The sequence below is a fragment of the Curcuma longa genome, chromosome 20, assembly GCF_044706935.1.
Source record: "Curcuma longa cultivar G26 ecotype Majalengka, Jawa Barat chromosome 20, ITB_CL_G26_1.1, whole genome shotgun sequence".
Lineage (NCBI taxonomy): Eukaryota > Viridiplantae > Streptophyta > Magnoliopsida > Zingiberales > Zingiberaceae > Curcuma > Curcuma longa.
Window position 1 is genome coordinate 3205160 of NC_133880.1, and position 19369 is coordinate 3224528.

The 19369-nt window shown below is 34.5% G+C and overlaps 3 protein-coding genes across 4 annotated transcripts; 2 read left to right on the forward strand and 1 right to left on the reverse strand.

Annotated features, from left to right (window-relative positions):
- Window positions 1-5399: 5399 nt before the first annotated feature.
- LOC141813616 (uncharacterized) lies at window positions 5400-9611 on the forward strand. Its single transcript, XM_074701570.1, has 5 exons — window positions 5400-5488; window positions 5821-6055; window positions 7861-7939; window positions 8230-8357; window positions 9075-9611. The coding sequence occupies exons 2-5, from the start codon at window positions 5864-5866 to the stop codon at window positions 9309-9311; spliced, it is 636 nt and encodes a 211-aa protein (XP_074557671.1). The 5' UTR covers window positions 5400-5488; window positions 5821-5863; the 3' UTR covers window positions 9312-9611.
- Window positions 9612-10998: 1387 nt separating this feature from the next.
- Window positions 10999-13975, forward strand: LOC141813574 (uncharacterized). The gene is made up of 13 exons (XM_074701531.1): window positions 10999-11109; window positions 11189-11239; window positions 11361-11462; window positions 11706-11789; window positions 11875-11993; window positions 12100-12201; window positions 12464-12577; window positions 12685-12744; window positions 12834-12900; window positions 13001-13054; window positions 13368-13445; window positions 13520-13558; window positions 13868-13975. Exons 1-13 carry the CDS (start codon window positions 10999-11001, stop codon window positions 13973-13975), a joined length of 1089 nt encoding a protein of 362 aa, XP_074557632.1.
- A 528-nt stretch (window positions 13976-14503) lies between these two features.
- On the reverse strand, window positions 14504-16382 carry LOC141813353 (stearoyl-[acyl-carrier-protein] 9-desaturase, chloroplastic-like). Of its 2 annotated transcripts, none has more exons than XM_074701305.1 (3): window positions 16279-16382; window positions 15470-15971; window positions 14504-15064 (listed from the first exon to the last, which is right to left on the reverse strand). In XM_074701305.1, exons 1-3 carry the CDS (start codon window positions 16380-16382, stop codon window positions 14504-14506), a joined length of 1167 nt encoding a protein of 388 aa, XP_074557406.1. The 2 variants fall into 2 exon arrangements, with proteins under 2 accessions (XP_074557406.1, XP_074557405.1); XM_074701304.1 differs by having other exon boundaries at window positions 15470-15989.
- Window positions 16383-19369: the final 2987 nt, after the last annotated feature.

Here is a 19369-nt window from a genome sequence, read left to right on the forward strand (position 1 = left end):
AACTACTTCCCAGCCCTGTGAATCGTCCTTAATTCTTTGCAGGAACTGGAATTCAAGCAAAACCAGAGGATAAAAACTCCTCAATGTGAACTCACTTCATATTCTCTTCAAAAGAGATACAAAAGAAGGTCAAGGATTCCATACTATTGCATATATTAATCATCAATGTGTATGGCGGGATCCTTATATTCTTCAATAAAATCAAGTTTCAAATCTTAAGATCAAACAGAATCCAACCTCAAAATATATATATTTTTTAAAAAATAAAACAGCACCACAAGAATCTCCCAAAATTCAGTGCTAAAGGCGAGAATGTTGCCGTAAAGCCTCCAACCCTACTCGGACCGGAACCAGCTGCAAGGAGGAGACTTGCACTCACCGAAGAAAGGGAAAACTACAGGGGAATCGAATCCCAACGAGCATCTTCCGAAGGACAAAAAAAAGAAGAGATTCTCGGAGGCTTACATGCTAAGCCGTCTCGCAACAGTGGCTCCCGCGCAAAATGGCATCCGGTGGTACATTGTGCAAACGCGTCGAGATCGATCGGTTCTCTTCCGTGGGAAGCCAGAGGAGAGAGGAGGAGAGGGAATGGCGAGGAATTTGGCGGGGAGGAACCTAAACAGAGCATGGGCATTGGAGACGACCGCGAGCGACCTCTCGGCAAGCGAAGAAGACGCCGAATCATAGAACGCCTGGACCTGGTACGATGAGCATGATCTCAACAATTTTCTGTTAAAAAAAAACAGAAAATTGATTTTTTTTAATTTTAATTTCTTTTCAATTTTTTTTATTTTTCAAAGTTTTCAAATCCATTTCATTTCTTAATTAAAGCGCTCAGTAATTTCAAAAATAGCTAAATAGGCCTATGTATTTGATTTCTTCTCTTAAATTAAATTAAATGTTAATTTAAACTTTAATAAATAATCATCTAAATTTATTTAATTTTAATTTTAAAAATTTAATAAAATTTAAAAATTATAAAAGAAGGTTAATAAACAATTATAAATATTTTTCTATTTTTAATATCTTATTATAAAAGAATAAAAAATAAAAATAAAATTAATAACAAGAATGTATTTTATACCATAATAGTGTTAGTCTTCTAAAATTAGCATCACAATGTTGGTTCTTCTCACACGCTATGGTGCTGATTTTCTCAATATCAACATCATTGTAGTGTTGGTCTTCGAAAATTAGCATCACGGTGTTTTAAAAGTTTTAAATTATTTGGACGGAGACTGATCACAGCTCTCTAAGTCTATCAATGAATTTTGACCAAAACTCATTGATGGACCTAGATGACTTGGATTTTTAAAATTTTATAATGAGATGAAAGTGTGGAGTGTGTAGAAGGTAGATATGGTGAAAAATCCTACTCTTGATCTCTTACATGAAGTTATAGGCCCGTGCGGTATAAAGTCTGAAATTTTCTAAACATTTTGAGCAATGTTAGGAATCCTTTACAATGATAATGAAGGACACATTTGGATTCCTGAGCACTGTAAAAATCTACATGAGTTAGAATAAAACTGATCAGAGCTCTTTAAGTTTATCAATAAATTTTGATTAAAACTTATTGATGGACCTACGAGACTTAAATTTTTAAAAACTTACAATGAAATGAAAGATGTTAGTATGTAAAAGGTATGTATGATGCCCAATTCTAATCCTAAGACATATAGACGAAGTTATGATCATGTGTCAACTAGCACAAACTATGATGTTGATTTCTGAAAACCAACACCATAGTAGTGTTGGTTTGGTCTTCTAAAACCACCACTACAATGTGATTCTTCTCACACACTATGGTGTTGGTTTTCGAAGATCAACACTACTATGGTGCTGGTCTTCGAAAATCAGTACCACAATGTTCTAAAAGTTTTAAATCATTTTAAGCATCGCTGGGAGGACCTAAAAACAGTAAAAGTGGACTTATTTGGACTTATGTTTACCTAATAAACCCACAGGAGTTGGAAAAAGTCCGATTGAAGCTTTCTAGGCCCATCATTGAATTTTGACTAAAACTCATTGATGGACCTAGACGACTTGGATTTCTGAAATTTTACAATAAGATGGAAGTGTGGAATATGTAGAAGGTAGATATGGTGAGAAATTTGGATCCTAAGTCTCCTACACGAAGTTATAGGAATGTTCTAATTGACACTAAGTCTGAAATTTTTTAAATCTTTTGAGCAATACTAAAAATCATTTATGATGATAACGAAGGGCACATTTGGACTTTGGCACTGCAGAAATCTATATGAGTTGGATTGAGCTTGATTCGAACTCTCTAAGTCCATTAATAAATTTTGACTAAAACTTATTGATGAATCTAGAAGACTTGGATTTTTGAAAGCTTGCAATAAGATGAGAAAGATTAGTGTGTAGAAGGTATATATTGTGTCAAACCCTAGTCTTAAGATACGTAGGTGAAGTTATACTTGCGTGCCAATTAGCACAAATTGTGATATTGATTTCTGAAATCAACATATAGTGGTGCTAATCTTCTGAAAATTAGCACAACTATGGTACTGGTTTTCGAAAATCAGCACCACAGTGTTATAAAAGTTTTGAATTATTTTGAGAACTACTAGGAGGGCCTTAAAACAATAAAAGATGATTTAAGGTTCACCTAATAAATCCACGGGAGTTATAATGAGTTCAATCGAAGCACTCTATGTCCATCAATGAATTTTGATTGAAACCAATTAATGGATCTAGACTTGGATTGCAATAAGGTAAAAATGTGAAGTGCGTAAAAGGTAGATATGATGAGAAATCCTAGTCCTGAGTCTTTTACATGAAGTTATAAGCCCATGTCAATTGGTGTTGAGTCTGAAATTTTTTAAACCTTTTAAACAATGATGGGAATTCAAGTGCTACAGATTTTTGAAGTATCTCGGAGTCTATATGTGCCAAGATATATCAATTTGAAGTTATTAACAATAGTGATCAAGAGGTTTTCAAAGTTTATGACTTTACTTCAATTGACACTTGTACATAATTAATGTAGGATTAATGTAGGATGAGTCGAATTTCAATACGTCATAACTTTTAACTCGAGTATCAGAACGAGACACTGTCTACAATAAATCAAAATTTTTTTGGAGATCTATATTTGTTACCGAGTATAACATTGGTTTTGGATCTATCAGACATCGTTTAATATTTTTTCAGAGGCTTTGAACATTTTTATTACTATTTATAATTTTTTTCAGACCTTATACTAATTGATATGAGATCATGATTTCTCATTATATCTATTTTTTACAGATTTCACACTTCCATCTCATTATAAAATTTCAGAAATTCAAATGCTCTACGTCTATCATTTAATTCAAGTCAAAACTTATTGATAAACCTAGAGAGATTCGAGCGGACTGATTCCAACTCCTGTGAGTTTATTAGGTGAATATGTCCAAATAAACTCTCTTTTACTTTTTTAAGATCCTCTCAATAGTGCTAAAAAAAATTAAATTTTCAGAACACTATAATGTTGATTTTTATAGTTGATTTTCGAAGATTAACACTACAATGATCTTGATCTTCAAAGACTAGCACTATAATGTATGAGAAGAATCAATATCGAGACATAGCTGAGTTGGTTAAAAGAGAAGAGAAGAACCAGTATTTATTTTAAAAGACTAGCACGGTGTTGATCTACAGAGACAACACCACAATGACCACAGTAATATTGATATTTAAATTGTACTGATTTTTAAAACTAAACATCAAAGTGATTTATTTTATTTTATTTATTATTATTTTTATTAATAAAATTATCTCCCTGTATTAATTTTATTTTTATTTTTTATTCATTTGTAGATGTTGCGGTAAATGAGATAGGAAATAGAAGAGAACATGCAACGGAAAAGAGAAAAGAGGATAAAATGAGAATAGGAGTATTTTTGCTAAAAATTAAATTTAGGTGCCATCTTTAGAGCATTTTGAAATTTAACGCGTGCCTTGAAAAATTAGAAAATAAGTGTGTTGTTTTATTATCTTGATTTCTAATGATTGATAGTTGTGTGGATTCAATTTGAGCTTAGACTCGACTTATAGACTGTTGGACTCGATTTAGCTTAGACCTGTAAGCCACGACTTTATGCTCGATATGAACTTGTGTATACTTAGAGCATCAATTGGGTTGAATAAGGCCATTGAGTTGACTCATCTTGTCAAATAATTTAAATAGGTTAGATTGAAATTTTATCACTTTATCATCTAACGGGCCTAAATGAACTCAGTCCACATGGATTGTTGGTCTAGGTAGGTCGACGCATGATGGACTCGGGTTGGGTCACATATTGAAAAAAACTAACACTTAAAACTAAAATGAAAAATTTAATGTACTTGTGGGCTAACTCATTGTAATCTAAATTTTAATTGTTTATATTTTTTAATTTTTGATGAATTCGTGGGTTGATCCATCTGATTTATAAGCCATCTAAGATTGAATTGAATTGAAAATTTTTTAACCCATCAAATTGGTAGAACGACCCATTCAAATGATTTTTTTTACTGATTGACCCATTTGACATCATATATTATTTAGAACAGATCAGATGCAACTCGAATATGTTTAGGATTGAATATTCAATTAAAATCAAATCGAATCGAATTAATTAAAATTAAATAAATTAAAATTTTTAACTAATCGAATAAATTTTTTAATAAAAATTGAATAAATTGAACTGATAAAATATTAATTAATTCAGTTAAAAATTAAATTATCTAAATGTTTCAATTAATATAGAAGATTTATTGATTAGTTAAAGAATTATTAGTTCACTTACCTTGATTATTTTTTTATTTTAGATTATTTCATTTATTCTATTTAATTGAATAAAAAATTTTAAAATTAAAATGGAATGGAATGAATCCATATAAGTGCTTTAAAAAAACTAAAATTTTAAAGTAATTAAATTAAATTTTTAAATAATTGATTCGATTCGATCGATTTATTTAATTTAATTAAATTTTTATCCACCCTGGATATATGGGATCCAGATTATATTATGGACGGTCCGACATTGACGTTGACACGATCTAAAAAATAAATAAATAAATTATCTTCTACAATTTTAAGGAAGGTGTTTTAGAGGTCAGTGTGAATGTGTGGCCCAAAAAACAGCCATCTACGAAAATAAATAAATAAATTATCTTCTACAATTTTGACTAGGAAGTTGTTTAGAAATCGCTGTGCATGCGTGGGCCAAAGGAGGACCGTTGATCTCACGGACATCTACACGAGGACCGTTGATCTCACTCTACACGTGGCGGAAAGCAAATGGATGCGCTGACCTGAAAACCGGCCTCCACTGCTCCGCCGGCTATTTAAACGTCGTCGAAGCACATTCCACCCCACGACGATCACAAACAAAAAATCCCCTCTCTCTTCCCCGATTCATCTATCGTCTTCCGAAACCCTAAACCTCCGATCGAAGGAATTCTTTGTGAAAGCTTTCGAGGTTTTCTCTGATCGCCGGTATGAATGATCATCCCCATCTTTTTTTTTTTATTTTAGATTTTTTGGGGTAATCTGATTCTTTTCGGTTTTTTCTTGAATCGTCTGCAATTTTTTCGTCGTCGTTTGGCGTCCGTTTATCTAGGGTTTCTAGATCTACTTTCACCCTTGGTTCGGAATCGGGATTACGAGAATAAGAGGCCAAAAATCATATCTGCTTTTGTACTTGTATCGTTCTACAAATCGTTCCGTGTCTACATCGGTCTTGAGTAATGTACTGATCGTGCAAATTCCTTTCCTGAATATGTTTGCAAGTATATTTATGTATTGCGTGAACAACTTTGATTGATCAGGTGAGGTACGAAGAAGCACTTGCGGGATAGAATTTGAGGCGAGATGGTTATGCATCTGGACCTCAACTCTCTTCCAGTAGAGAGCCATCCCTCAGAGGGGACTTCCGCTGTTTGTAACCCCTGTCATACTACTGGATCACAGCAAGGATCTTGCACCCAACCAATTCCTTTGATTGATGCAGAAGAATTAGAGGATGAAGTTGTTGCTCTTTCGTCCTCAGCAGAGTTTTCCACGGTAAGTCCTAGTTGTTTTACTTCTCATATCTTTGTTTATTACTGGATCCGTGTCTTGCATGAATTGGGGATAGCTTTACTTCTCATGGTTGTGGTATAATTTTCTCTATTCTGTTGTTCTTTGATTGTATGAAACTGTAGCTTAGTATATCAAACATAAATCTTATCACACTTACCTACATAAAGTAGATTCCATTGTGTAAGACTCTCTCATAACCATTACGTTCACTAGGACACCTTGCACTGTTGGTTTGATTTAAAATAAATTTTGATTGCTTTATGCTTCGTTTTTTATTTACAAATGTCAACATGTTGTAAAGATTAATAATCCTAACTGATGGAAATATAACTTCCACAATGATTAAGTAATATAAACTAAGAATCAGTTAAGCTAGACACTTGTGGAATTCATGCACAAAAGAGTAGGAGTTATTACTGTTGTGGGATTCAGTTGGACCGAGTATGAAATAGATTGAGATAGGCTGATGACATGAACCCAAGCAACCACAATACTTTGGCTGACCTGACCCAAAACCCTGCCTAAGCGACAAGATCCACAGGACCTCATCCCATCCACTTGACTAGGCACTTCAGATTGCTACAAAAGGATGATGGGGGCGCTTCTCTAGGCTGAAGATATTTGCGAGCTGGAAGCATGCTCCACGAAGAAAGCATTACTAGCAAAGTGATGTTCTGCAATCAATGTGTCCTGCTGTGTTGCTTTCAATGCTCAGTCAGATGAGGACGAATAAATTTTCATCTTTACATCTCAATATGGCCTGACCTTTTACTCAATGGACACTCTGACCTTACCAGCCCAGATCTACAGAAGGTGAGGAAGCATGGGGGATGCAAGACTGGAGAGGTATATTACTAATCTTTTTGGCATGTCCGACCTCTCCTATTAGTACTTGAATTGATTTGAGCATTGGAGGGTTCACACCTGGACCCTTCAACATCAGACTCCTTGTAGAAACACGAGGTTTATACCTGGTTGGATGCACTTTACCCCACTTCCTACATACAGGTGTCCTCTCTGCTTGCCAGTCCAAATCATCCTCTCGTCTAGTCCCCCAAAGGCTCGCTGAACCAAAGTTTTTACTGGGTTGGACGTGAATTAGTGTTGAATCCCAACATTTACCCAAGGACACAGGGAGATTGAAGATGTTATTGATTTGCCAAAGATTGTGCCTTCCAAATGAAGACATGGGTTGGTTTTTGAGTTCATAATCACTATGTAAACCTTTGGTTGTAAGAGAAAAAAATTCTATTGAATAGGTAGTATCAACCATGCCTTACTGGTTAGCAATTAAGAAAATACCCACTCGACCACTCCCACAAAAGGTTGGTATAGTATGAGGATGTTCAGATGGACCAGTGAGTTAATCTTATGTTTGAAAAGCAATTTTGTATATAGTCTTTACAAAATATAGTTTACACACAAAAAATTATGATTGCATATGTCATTACAAAATATAGTTTTCATATATATATCCTTCTACATATGCAAATATCTCATAAATGCCACTAGTAACTGAAATCTAAGTTAATACTAATAAACCATAGTTATCGATATTCTGTGAAAATTATATAACTTAAATTCTCTAATACCAATCTTGTCAATTATTTTAATCTCATCTTCCTTGCTTTTGGAGGTTGTCAATGCCAAATAGTTGCGACCTACAGCTCGATTTATTATTTTAAAAATTTCTCTTTGTGGTTGATTTAATTAATTCACCTATTTGTTATCCTTGTCTTTGTACCACGGTCCTTGTTTTCTTATCAGTTAAATTGGTATTGTTTTAGGGGAGGAGTCGTACCAAAAGGACCCGACCAGTGATAGTGATATTAGATGATGATCTGGAGTTAAATATGAGAAAATCAGGTTAGTGTATGCCATTGTTATCTATGATGGAGAACTATGAGCCGTTAGTGCTATAAGCAGTTAATTTGTTTATAGAATCTTGTAAAATGTAGCATTAATTACAATTGTTCATTCTCTCAAGGTGTTTTCTGGCATTTTTGCCACTAGTCTTTATCTGCAAACTTCCATTATAAGAATGGACTTAAATCACGAAGATGATGATTGATATTCTCTTAAATGCTGTATCGTAGAACTCATCAGGCTTTATTCATTTTCTCTCTTGGTTCTTCTGATGTCCATCCATTTTTCAGTCATTGTAGGGGAACAAGTTGCAAGCTCATCCTTGTTTGCTTGCAAGAGACCATTTAGAAGTTCTAATAGCAGGACAAGTATTGACAGGGATCCTTACATTGATTTAGAGGATGGACATGACGCAAAGGTAAATGATTATTTTCCTTCTACTAGATGCCATTGTTAGTCTCCTTGATCTTTGATTTTGCTATAATAAGAGCTCTTGTTTTCATTGTATTGTTTACATCTTATATATATATATATATTTCTAAAAGAATATTTAAATAGGTAATAAATTTAATATTCCTTCAACTGACTGAACAATCAAGGCAATTTATAGGTTAATTTGACTAGTGATCCTCCAATTTACATACGGTACTGGCTTCTGTCAGATGTTGGTAAGAAACTTTAGCTCAATGCTAACTATGAATTAGTGTAAAATCGGAAAACAAGACGTTTTTGTCATGCTAAGACATTGCGACAGATGTTGTAGTCTGATACTGCACTAGTCGACCATCTGTTTCATCGTTAAGTGTTCTTACTAGTTGATACTCCACTCCTGAAATCTCCATCTCTATTCATGAAAGATGTTGATAACTTCCTGCAGTGATGACAGTCCATATGTATAGACATAGACTATCAAAACTGAAACAAAAGACTAGAATTTGGTTAATGGGAAAATCAGTTATGCAATTAAGCTCTTGAAACTGATTAGTAGTGCTTGAAAGCCCACTTTTCTAAATCTGGAATCTGGAACTTGTTCCATCGTCATCGTCAAGCTGCTCATGTCCTTACTATTTGAGAATCTTTTCCCTCTATCGAGTTCTATGCAAATCTCAAAACACTTCTTTCTTGAACATTGCAGAGGAAGAGATTGATGCTCCCTGAGCCTAAACCTAAGCCTGAGCCTGCAAAAGTAATTGTGAAGCCCTACACTTGCCTGATCTGCATGGAGGAGTTGGTCGATGCAGCTTCAACTATTTGTGGGCATATTTTCTGTATGACCTGCACAAAGATCTCCATTCGGACACAGAAGAAATGCCCGACTTGCAGGAGGAAACTTAACATGAGAAATTTCCACCGTGTTTACCTTCCTCATTAAAACAATCTCCAATTGGGGGTTTCTTTCATTTTGGTTTTGATTTTTGGCGGTTTATCGTTTCTTTCTTTTTCTCTTTTAGTTGATATTATCTGCCATTGCATTGGATATGGAAGCAATTAAATATGCATTTAGAGATAATAGGAAATGCATTAATTGTAATCGAGCTGTTGTATTATATTTGATTTATAGAAAAGGCATTGGATGTGCTTTTTGTGTGAAATTGAGAAGCTTTTGGGCCATTAAGTTAATAGCTCCATGAACAATATTTTGTAGTAAAATTGTATATTTTTTTCCTCATTTAATGATCATGTGTGGTTCTAAAAATATTTAATTTGTATTCCAAAATTATCAAATTTGAATTCATGTTTGATTATTTTTTCAAATTGAATTTGAATTTATAATATTTCAATTTATTCACAAGCTATTTGCTAAGTTGAATTTCAATCGAATTTTGTTTATTTTTTCATAATTCGATTTGCACCCCTAAGTCTCTCCTCTAAAATTGAGGCTTGTCCTTTTTGATAAATATAAGAGTTAGATGCGCTTTTTAGATAGTTTAGAAAGTTGAATGTGCCCTTTAGTAAATCCCCTTTCTTTCAAAATCAAGATCTTTAAATACTAATGCTATATTTGATCGTTTAGAAGAATTATTTCATTTGTTAAGAAATAATTTAATCAGCTAAAATTGCATCACAACTTACTAAAAAACAATCGTGAAATCATCAAAACCTTCCTTAAAAGTTTAATTCTTATAATATTCAAGCACATACAATATAATACATATAATATTCATTAATTATATCAGCATTTATACGCATTCTATTAATAAAACAAAGTGAATTGAATTTTCTGATATGAATGCAAACTTACCAAAAAAACAATTCATAAAAAATAATAATTCTATGAATACATGTTTGTGGAGACAGAAACTTCAATATTTTCCCAATTTTCCTTTTTTTTCTCAGAGAAATTGATATTTATATTATTTCAACCAGTGATTATTAGCTCATGCTCATTTAAAGAAAACCTTGAGCCATCTTCTATTATTTTCTCACTAGGCAAGTTCCAATTGATTACCATATAAATTAATTTCATTTAGAGAAAATTAACAAATTAATTTAAAAAAGTCCTTTTTTGAATCATTTAAAAAAACTAGTCTTTGAGAAAATCTAGCCATGGATCACTGTCTGTTTATTTATCTTGAATTCTTATTTTAATCAAAATCCATCAGTTTCAGTCCTCTGGTTGAACATTCATCTTCCTATTTGGTTGATATTTTTTGCCTTTTTTTTCTTCTCTTGCTGATCTTCTAACTCAAAGAAGTTTTTTGCATGTTCTGTTTGTTTCAGTTTCTTTGCTGTGCGCAAGAAGATGAAGCCATGCAACTTTGTAAGTCATTTCCCCCCTTTTTGGGGATTTAAATTTGTTATCGTGTCGTGCCGTGTCGTGTCTTGTTATCGGCTCACGAGTAATGATATCGAATAGAGCATGATGAAGGATCGAATTCCATATGTTAAAATATTTTCAGTTATTGTTTGTTTACATGAAAGACACTTATTCTTCCCCCCAAAATAAGAAAAGAAGTTACTCTACAATGGTTGAGAAATGGCACAAAACAATCATTTCGAACCTATAAGCTCGATTCATTTCTTGTTCTTTGTTACTCCTTCAGGGTTCTTCCAGTGCCATGTCCCTAAAGAGAAAGTTATGTCATTGCATCCTCTTCACCGCCGCTCTCTTCCTCTTCGTATCGTTGTTTACTAGAAGTCTTCCAATCATTTCAGTTGATGATATAAAGGTATTCTATACTTCAATTTGTCCATGAGTTAATGCACATCGATATATTGAGCTATATATATGTGATTGTTTACTTGTAGAGGATTCAATTCAGATCAGATGAGGCGCGGAGTGCCATTGATCCTTGCATGGTATTTTGTTTTTGTTTTGAAGTAGTTATGATTATCGAAGTTCCTCGTGACATTTACTTACTAGTCTTTCCAAAATGCTCCTAAGGTTTGGATATTTGTATTGTTGATGTTTGCCTTTTAGGATCAAAATAGAAGTGTAGGAGTTGAAGCTTTGCCCAAAGGCATAGTTACCCTAACAACCGACTTGGAGATGCGAAAACTTACAGGTCAAGTTCATACAAAAGTGAGTTTGTATTATATATATATATCTTGTTCATTTAGACGAAGAGTTCGAACAAGCAAAAAACCGCGTGAATTATGTGTTCATACAATGTGTTGAGGCCTATTCCAAGTTGCCAAGGATGAATGAACAACTAAGAACATTAAGCAACTTCTATAAACTAGCAAGAATAACAACAATCACAAATAGCAAAACTAGTCTACTAAATTTGGATTTTGCAAATAAACTATTGTTTGATCTCTCTAGGAAAACAAAAGTTCTTTGAAAAGCTTGCTTGCTTTAGCGGTTGGAATCCCACAAAAACAAATTGTGAATGAAATTGTTGAAAAGGTACAGACAAACAAACAACACACTTGGATTTTTTTTTCTCCCCTTTTTCCATTTGTTTTTGTTATGCTTTTTTTTTCCCCTTTAGTTCCTCAGCAACAATTTCACTGTGATGCTTTTACACTACGATGGAGTTGTCGATGAATGGAACGACTTGGAATGGAGCAATAGAGTCTTACATGTCTCAGCTATGTATCAAACAAAGTGGTACTTTCTTTTCTTTTGTTGTTTTTGGGTTTGAAGCACAATGGTAAATGTTCGAATGTAGACATTTCGGGCTCGAAATAGAGGTTATCTTCTTGATCTAATGTAGGTGGTTTGCTAAACGATTCTTACACCCGGATATAGTGGCGGAGTACGAGTACATCTTTATCTGGGATGAAGACATTGAAGTCGAACATTTTCATCCTAGAAGGTTAGTCTTGTTTATCCTTACTCAAATACTAAATGCACACACACCATTGGCTAAAGAAGGTATAAATAGCTTTAAGTTTACGAATTTACGAAGAAAACAACACACACATACACATACACATACAGTATCTCCTACAAGTAACCCTCTTCTTAGAATTGCATCTTAAAGAGGTTTTTCAAACTCTTATCGGGACCTTTTGGCAATGTTCTTTGTTTCGGTTTACGCAATCGTGATGGTTCCAAAAATTTTTTGATGATGACAGATACTTGGAAATTGTTAAAAGGGAGGGCCTTGAAATTTCACAGCCTGCACTTGGTGACCACAGTTCTTTTCACTACAGCTTCACAAAACGTCAGAGCGAAAGAGAAGTGCACAGGCATGTGTTGTTCCCATTTTCGGTGTCAACTTAAATTTGCTTCCAAATTACAGTGAAAAAATAGACAGAAAAACCAATCTGATAAATCAAGTTTGTTCATCGAGCAGGAGTGTTTTCGATCTCTCTCAGAATTGCACCGAGAATGCTACTCAATTTCCATGCGCAGGGTGAGCTGCTTGTTCGAAGTATAGACTTGGATCTTGTTAGTGTTTTTCAGAAACACAAACTGAGTTGTGAGTTGGTCTTGGTTTTGTAGGTTTGCAGAAATTATGGTTCCTGTGTTCACAAGAGCTGCATGGAGATGTGTATGGCCTATGATTCAAGTATGTATATCGTGTCCTCAAATCTTATACCCGAAAACTGTAAATGTAAAAGTTTACGATATGTCTGAAGCTTATCTTTGTGTGTTGCATTTGTTTACAGAATGATTTGGTTCATGCATGGGGCATAGATTTTAAGTTTGGCTACTGTGTTCAGGTAACACACTTACCGTTCTAGTCCTTTGTGCTAAACGTGCCATAGACTGTCCACCGAGTTTTCGTTCGATAAGATACACCTCCAAAGTTTAATCTGCGTTTGCAAAGTATCATGTTAGATTTCAAAATTGTAGCCAATGTTTACAGTACAATGACTAGAAGATATAAAATTTTGGTTGTAAATTTGAGAGCCACTTGAGTAAATAGGGGCGAATTTTGGAGGATACTAGTGATGTTCGTGGAGATTTGATACAAACTTTTCGTTTCTTCCTTGTGCCATATCAGAGTTCTAACAAGTTAGATGTCTTTGATAGGGTGATAAGGCCGAAAAGATCGGTGTAGTGGATAGCGAGTACATTGTGCACAAGGGGCTTCCTACACTTGGAGGGAAAGTAAGTGGATTACTTTTTATCGAAACTTATAACTTTGGTCTCAATCTAACTCTTTAAGTTTTTTGGATTTGCAGGATTCTAAAGGAACCCAAAAGGAAGGCAATAGAACTGCTGTATGTATCGCAATTTGCTTACTCATTCGTATCAATTATTGTTTGTTGATGCCACATAGCAAGCACAATTTTCATTTGTAGAACTGTAGTCCTAATACCCTTTCTAGAAGTACCCCCAAAATTTTGGTATCATCTCGATTCCAACCGATTTTTTCTTTATTCCTTTTCAAAATTCTCTCGAAGTTCCAATGTCATGACAATATCAGAACTTGCGATACTCTAGGACAACCATTGTTACATCAAGTTAGTCGTGTTTGTCGGTCTGTATGTATCAAGAATCAAACACTTGGTTTCTTTCTTTTTGTGCAGGTAATAAAGAGATGTGTCGATGAGATGCATACATTTCATAAGAGATGGCAACAGGCTGCAGACAAAGACTTGTGCTGGACTGATCCATACAAACCTCTGAACGAATAATCGATATGAACTTAATGGATATAGTTTCTCTTCGACTTCACACCATGAGCTCATACAACATGTTCATCTCCTGAAAAAACAAGAGGAGAGAACTCATAGCAAGTGCTAAAGACTGTGTAAATGGATTGTTGACAAGAGCAGAGACCATGAAAAAAACATGGTGTACAAGTGCTTTCTAATATTTCAAATCATGCATCTGAAGAGAAAATGAATTTGGAATAGATGTTTTATTTCAAAAATGAATTGAAAATATTAATTCTCAAGAGAATTATGATTCTTTATTGAATGGTTTTTCCTTAATTACTTTTTCACAAAACAAGTCATAATATGAATCAGAGTTTAAATCACCACAAAAAGATCCCACAAAACCACCTCAAAGCAAGATTTATGAATTAGAATCAACAGAAAATATAACAAAATTAAAATTCACCATGAAGATACATAAACCCACATGCATTCATTGAGCTAAACCAGTAGCTTATTCACAGGTAAAAAGAAAACATCAAAAGATAAGGTCTTACTGATTTTTCATAGCTGCACTTCTCTGTTGTAAATCCAACTGAAAGGTGTGGTCGGTGCTTTCTTGGCCTTTCCCTGTGCTCGCTCCTCGAGCCTTCTGATCCTCGGAGCTAAAGTGCAAAGGAAGTCCTGGGCTTGGTTTCCTTCGTCAGAGAGGTCTGTCAATTCGCCTACTTTCCACCTTGTAACGAGGAACTCCAGTATGTCCGCGTAGTCCTTGGCTGTGTAGATGCCAAGCCGCTGGGCAACTGCTGAGAATTGCTCAAAAAGGTTGTCATCATGACCATCGTACATCAGATGAGCAGGCATCGAGATCTTCTTTTTCATCATGTCGGTAAATGCAAGAATCGTGCCATTTGCATCTATGTCAAACAGTTTATCGACTATCTTAGTGTATGCAGTTTCATGTCGCTTCTCGTCAGATGCAATTATTCCACATATCTGTGCCAATTTGAGATCCCCATGCTGTTTAGCAAGTCTGGCAGTGTTTCCATGGGATATAAAGGTAGCTCGCTCCTGGAATGAGGTATAGATGAAACCAAGATATGGGTTGTTCTCTGTCCTGGGGTCCTGCAAACAACATCACAAGCAAACTTATAACCAAACGAGGACTCAAACTTCCAACAAGAAAAAGTTAACAAAAAAATTCCAACAGAGTTTAAAAGTCTTGTGCAAATACAAGTTATTAAGTTTTCAAGAAAATCTAAAAACAAGAAAGAAAGGCATGGTCTTTCCACCACTTGAAGGATTGATTTGTACATGTAAACTAGATATACCACTTAAAAGGTCTGCATATACATGGCATGCTTCTTTAGCCAAAAAGATGATGGATCTCTAATTGCATAGGTAAAAATCTCATGCCATGTCAAATTCAAGGGGAGATAGTGTTCTAATGGTAAGACTTCTTTAAGACATTGAATGCATCTCTATGAAAAGTAAACAAGTAAGCAATTTCAGCATACTGAGAGAGTTTACCATCCCCGAACCAATGAGATATTGAATCGTCTTCTCGATTTGTTTCATGTCCACTCTTCCAGACAAGTATAAGTATTTGTTCAGAAGATCACCATGTCTGTTTTCTTCAGCAGTCCAAGCCCTGGTCCAGATTGCCCAAGAAGTAAGACTTGCACCGGTTTCATCCCTAACGCCATCGAGAGTGTTTAGCATTGTTTGGTACGTGGGAAGAGCTTCTTCCGTAATCATATCTCCAATCAAGCAAACAAAATAATCATCAGGAATCTCCTTAGAGCGCTCTCTCAGCTCTTTAACCTCCTCGTAGAAACCCTCGGATGAAGGCTGCGGAAGAAAATCTTGTGGTTGCCAAGATTTCTCTACGGGCTTCAGGTGCACCAATATATTGTTCTCCGCCCAATTCTCCAACGATTTGAAAATCTCGATTTTCTGGGGCGGCATGGAATGAGTAACTTGAACATGTACCTCACGAGGAGGGGTAAAGGGCCTTTTTGGAGCATCCACCCTACAAAGATAAGCACATCTAGAATCCTTAGAACATGAATCTTAATGGTTCTACACCACAACGCCTACAGCATCGGGTTAAGATCAGCTAGAACAGTCAGTAAAGATGAACGCATCTAAAACATAAAAAAAAAAATGAAGCTTTACTAGCCCTACCGCACAATTCCTGCATTATCGCCGACTAAGAAACTCATTGTGACAGCAGAAATCACCCAACTCGCAGACGTAGAGCCGAATTTGATAACCGGAAACCAAGAAACGGGATCGCGGAACCCAAGCAGAAAGGAAGGCGGGGAGAGGGAACCAACCTAGCGGAAGCCATCGGCGCCCTGTATGATCTGGCATTCCGGCCCCTTCTCGGTTGAGGGACGCAGAGGAAGGTTTCCGGCCGTAACGCCAATCGAGAAGCCATCGAAGCCCCTGATTTCGTCTCTCGCCTCCTCCGGGAGATCCTGCCGGTAGCAGCAGAGGTGCCCTCCCTCACTGGCTCTGCTCTTCAGTTGTCACGGTTAAAGAGATTAATAAGGGCGGGCCTAGGAAACGAAATTACGGATTTGGATTCGGAAAACATTAATAAATGGGTATAAACTTAAGGGCACTTCCGACTTGCTGAATTGGATGACATAGTAGACTTACAGAAAAGGATAATGATTCGAATCCTGACGAAACTAGACAATACCCTCCTGCGTTGACCAACTGTAGTTTCTCGATTTACCTCCTCACATATGGTCGTAGGGCTGACCGTGTAAGGTCGCTAAAGTAACGGATTCCATCTTTATGCAGAAAAGAGTACTTTTTTTCATGAAGTTGGGAAGTGCCATTAATTTCTAGAACATAATTGAATTGATTATAATGGGATAGATTTATTAAAATGAGCAAGAGTTGAATCTCGACGAAGTCGAAATAATATTCTCTCCTATCATGGTCAATTGCAGTTTCTCCTCCATCGTGTCAATTATAGATTTTCAATTTACCTCCTATAGATGATCACGAGATTGTTAGGGTGACGGATTCCATTGGATAATGAGAATTTAAATCTTACATATTATATTTAGGGAGTTTTAAAAAATTTTATAATGCTAAGTTATTCATCAGAACTTTTTTAATTTGACTTATTTTGATGACTGATGAAAAATTTAAAAAAAATCACTTTCGAGATTATTTATCATCAGAGCTATAAAAAACACTTATTCATCTTATTTAAGTTCATTTTTATTTTAAAAATAACTTGTTTAGTATTATTATACAACTATAACACAACTATGTAGTAAATATGAAATTATAATTACTATAATGATGTAATATCTATGATTTCGTAATTATCATAATTACATTGAAAATAAAGATATTTTTAAAAATAGAAATGTTCATTGTGGATATTTCATATGAAATAACAATATTTTATGGGACCAAACTTAGATTTAAAAATATTACGAGAAACACAATAATCGATCGAACGGTATTCTTTAAGGGTATCTTTATAAGTCTTTCATCATTTCAAAATAAACCTCAGTAAGAATTATATTCTAGTTCAATCAGATTGAATTGATGTAACAAAAACAAAAAAAAAACAATTGTCAAAAAAAACTCAAAGTTTAAGTTGTTATTTCAATCAAAATGTAAGGTCCTTGTGCACCAATTCAGTCACTATTAACTAACTTTATTTTATATTTGTCAATATTTGTTTATTTATTTATTTTTATTATTATTATACAGTGGGATCGGACCAAATCTAATGTTGTCAGATGCTGCAAACCTGTCCATCTACCGATGAAAGTGATGTTTGCTTGCGTGTCACTTTTAATGCGTAGAGACCACTCAGTCTTCATAGGAGGAGCGAGCTTTGATGATATAACAACCTTTCTGAAACCTAAACAACTAAATGCAGCTTTCACCAGCAATCAATAAGTTTGTGTCCAGCCCCACCAATCTAATACAATGATAAAATATTTTTAAAAAATAAATTAAAAAAAATCAAAATTTGAATGAATATTTTTAAAAATCCACTACTATATAAATATATTTAAAATACGACTTAGACCTACAGAAATATTTTTGATCAAATGTGTTACTTCATCAAACATCTTGATAGATTATGCCAGTCCCCGAGTCAATGGTGCAACGGTAGGACATCCGAATTGTGACCCAGACCCACAATTCGATCCCCAACTACGACGTATTTACAAGAATTTTCTTCCAAACGAGGAACATAATCAAAAGATGCTGAGCATTTGAATTGACCGCCGTATGCGCTTTCCAATTTACTCTGGTGGTCGCAGAAAACTCCCTCTATGGACCCGACCACCCCCAAGGATTGAGTCCACGAGACTGACTGGGATTTACCATTTTTTTTTATAGATTATGCCAACACTCTCTTTAACAAAAGTAATCCACCACTCCAACAGTCTTACACACTCGATTCTATGATTATTTATGAAGAGGTAAATCAAAAAATTACAATTAACCACGACGAATAAAAATATTATCTCGATTTCGTCAAAATTCGACCCTTATCCATTTTAATAAATTTATCCCTTCGTAACCAACTCAATTATGCTGCAGGAGCTACACCAAAACTCTCAAAACATACTAAATTACAATCACACAGCATGAGTACACTATCTAAATCCATCATTAAGTTATTTCACTAAACAACTTTGATAAACATTTTTGTGATGATGATGATACTTTTGTGAATTGGATAGGGAGGGGTCTTAATTGGGAATTCATTGTCAGTGATGGGTATTTGCTCAAGAGGCAAACAAATAATACTAAAAATTAAATGGATCACGAAAACAGAAAAAGTATCATAAATGAATGGATTCAATAGGTACTGCAAATTAAAACCCCTACACAATTAGCAAGAACATTAATTAGTTGCAGGTGGAGTGTTGGCATGGACATTAATTAACAGCTTCACAAGCTAGTCAACCATAAACTAATAATTCTTTTACAATAATCAAACTAAACTAAACTTCATTTCATTTTAACATCACAATGAATGTGATTAAATACAAGCTTTAAAGTTTAAAGAAAAAGAAATGGGGGCACAAAAATATAAATGTAAATATAATTACACAATGTAAATTACCGTAATACATTGACAACAGTAGACAAATAAGAAACAATTATTACCAAATATGAAGTAGATAAAATATTGCAAAGCTAGGAACATTATTAAATATTCATATGAAAAATCAATCATAATTTAGGCAGAAAAATGAAGATCATTTTAATAAAGAAAAAAATGTAATTTTACTAATAATCACATCTTGAACATTAAGCTACCAGTAGAATAACATCAATTTGACTAAATCACAATTACATTAAGCAAAATCATTTTAAGATGGTTCTAGATGAATGATATAATAATAGTGGAATGTCTCACTCTGCCAAAGA

What these genes read in the sequence shown, in the direction of transcription:
- LOC141813616 (XM_074701570.1), top strand. Translation starts at nt 5,864, where the DNA reads ATGGTTATGCATCTGGACCTCAACTCTCTTCCAGTAGAGAGCCATCCC. An exon ending in GTTAAATATGAGAAAATCAG is followed by an intron (nt 7,940 to 8,229) that starts GTTAGTGTATGC and finishes TCCATTTTTCAG; the next exon opens with TCATTGTAGGGGAACAAGTT. An exon ending in AGGATGGACATGACGCAAAG is followed by an intron (nt 8,358 to 9,074) that starts GTAAATGATTAT and finishes TGAACATTGCAG; the next exon opens with AGGAAGAGATTGATGCTCCC.
- LOC141813574 (XM_074701531.1), top strand. Translation starts at nt 10,999, where the DNA reads ATGTCCCTAAAGAGAAAGTTATGTCATTGCATCCTCTTCACCGCCGCT. An exon ending in CAGGTCAAGTTCATACAAAA is followed by an intron (nt 11,463 to 11,705) that starts GTGAGTTTGTAT and finishes TGATCTCTCTAG; the next exon opens with GAAAACAAAAGTTCTTTGAA. An exon ending in AGCGAAAGAGAAGTGCACAG is followed by an intron (nt 12,578 to 12,684) that starts GCATGTGTTGTT and finishes TTCATCGAGCAG; the next exon opens with GAGTGTTTTCGATCTCTCTC.
- LOC141813353 (XM_074701304.1), bottom strand. Translation starts at nt 16,382, where the DNA reads ATGGCTTCTCGATTGGCGTTACGGCCGGAAACCTTCCTCTGCGTCCCT. An exon ending in GCGCCGATGGCTTCCGCTAG is followed by an intron (nt 15,990 to 16,278) that starts GTTGGTTCCCTC and finishes TAAGGATTCTAG; the next exon opens with ATGTGCTTATCTTTGTAGGG. An exon ending in ATCTCATTGGTTCGGGGATG is followed by an intron (nt 15,065 to 15,469) that starts GTAAACTCTCTC and finishes TGTTGTTTGCAG; the next exon opens with GACCCCAGGACAGAGAACAA.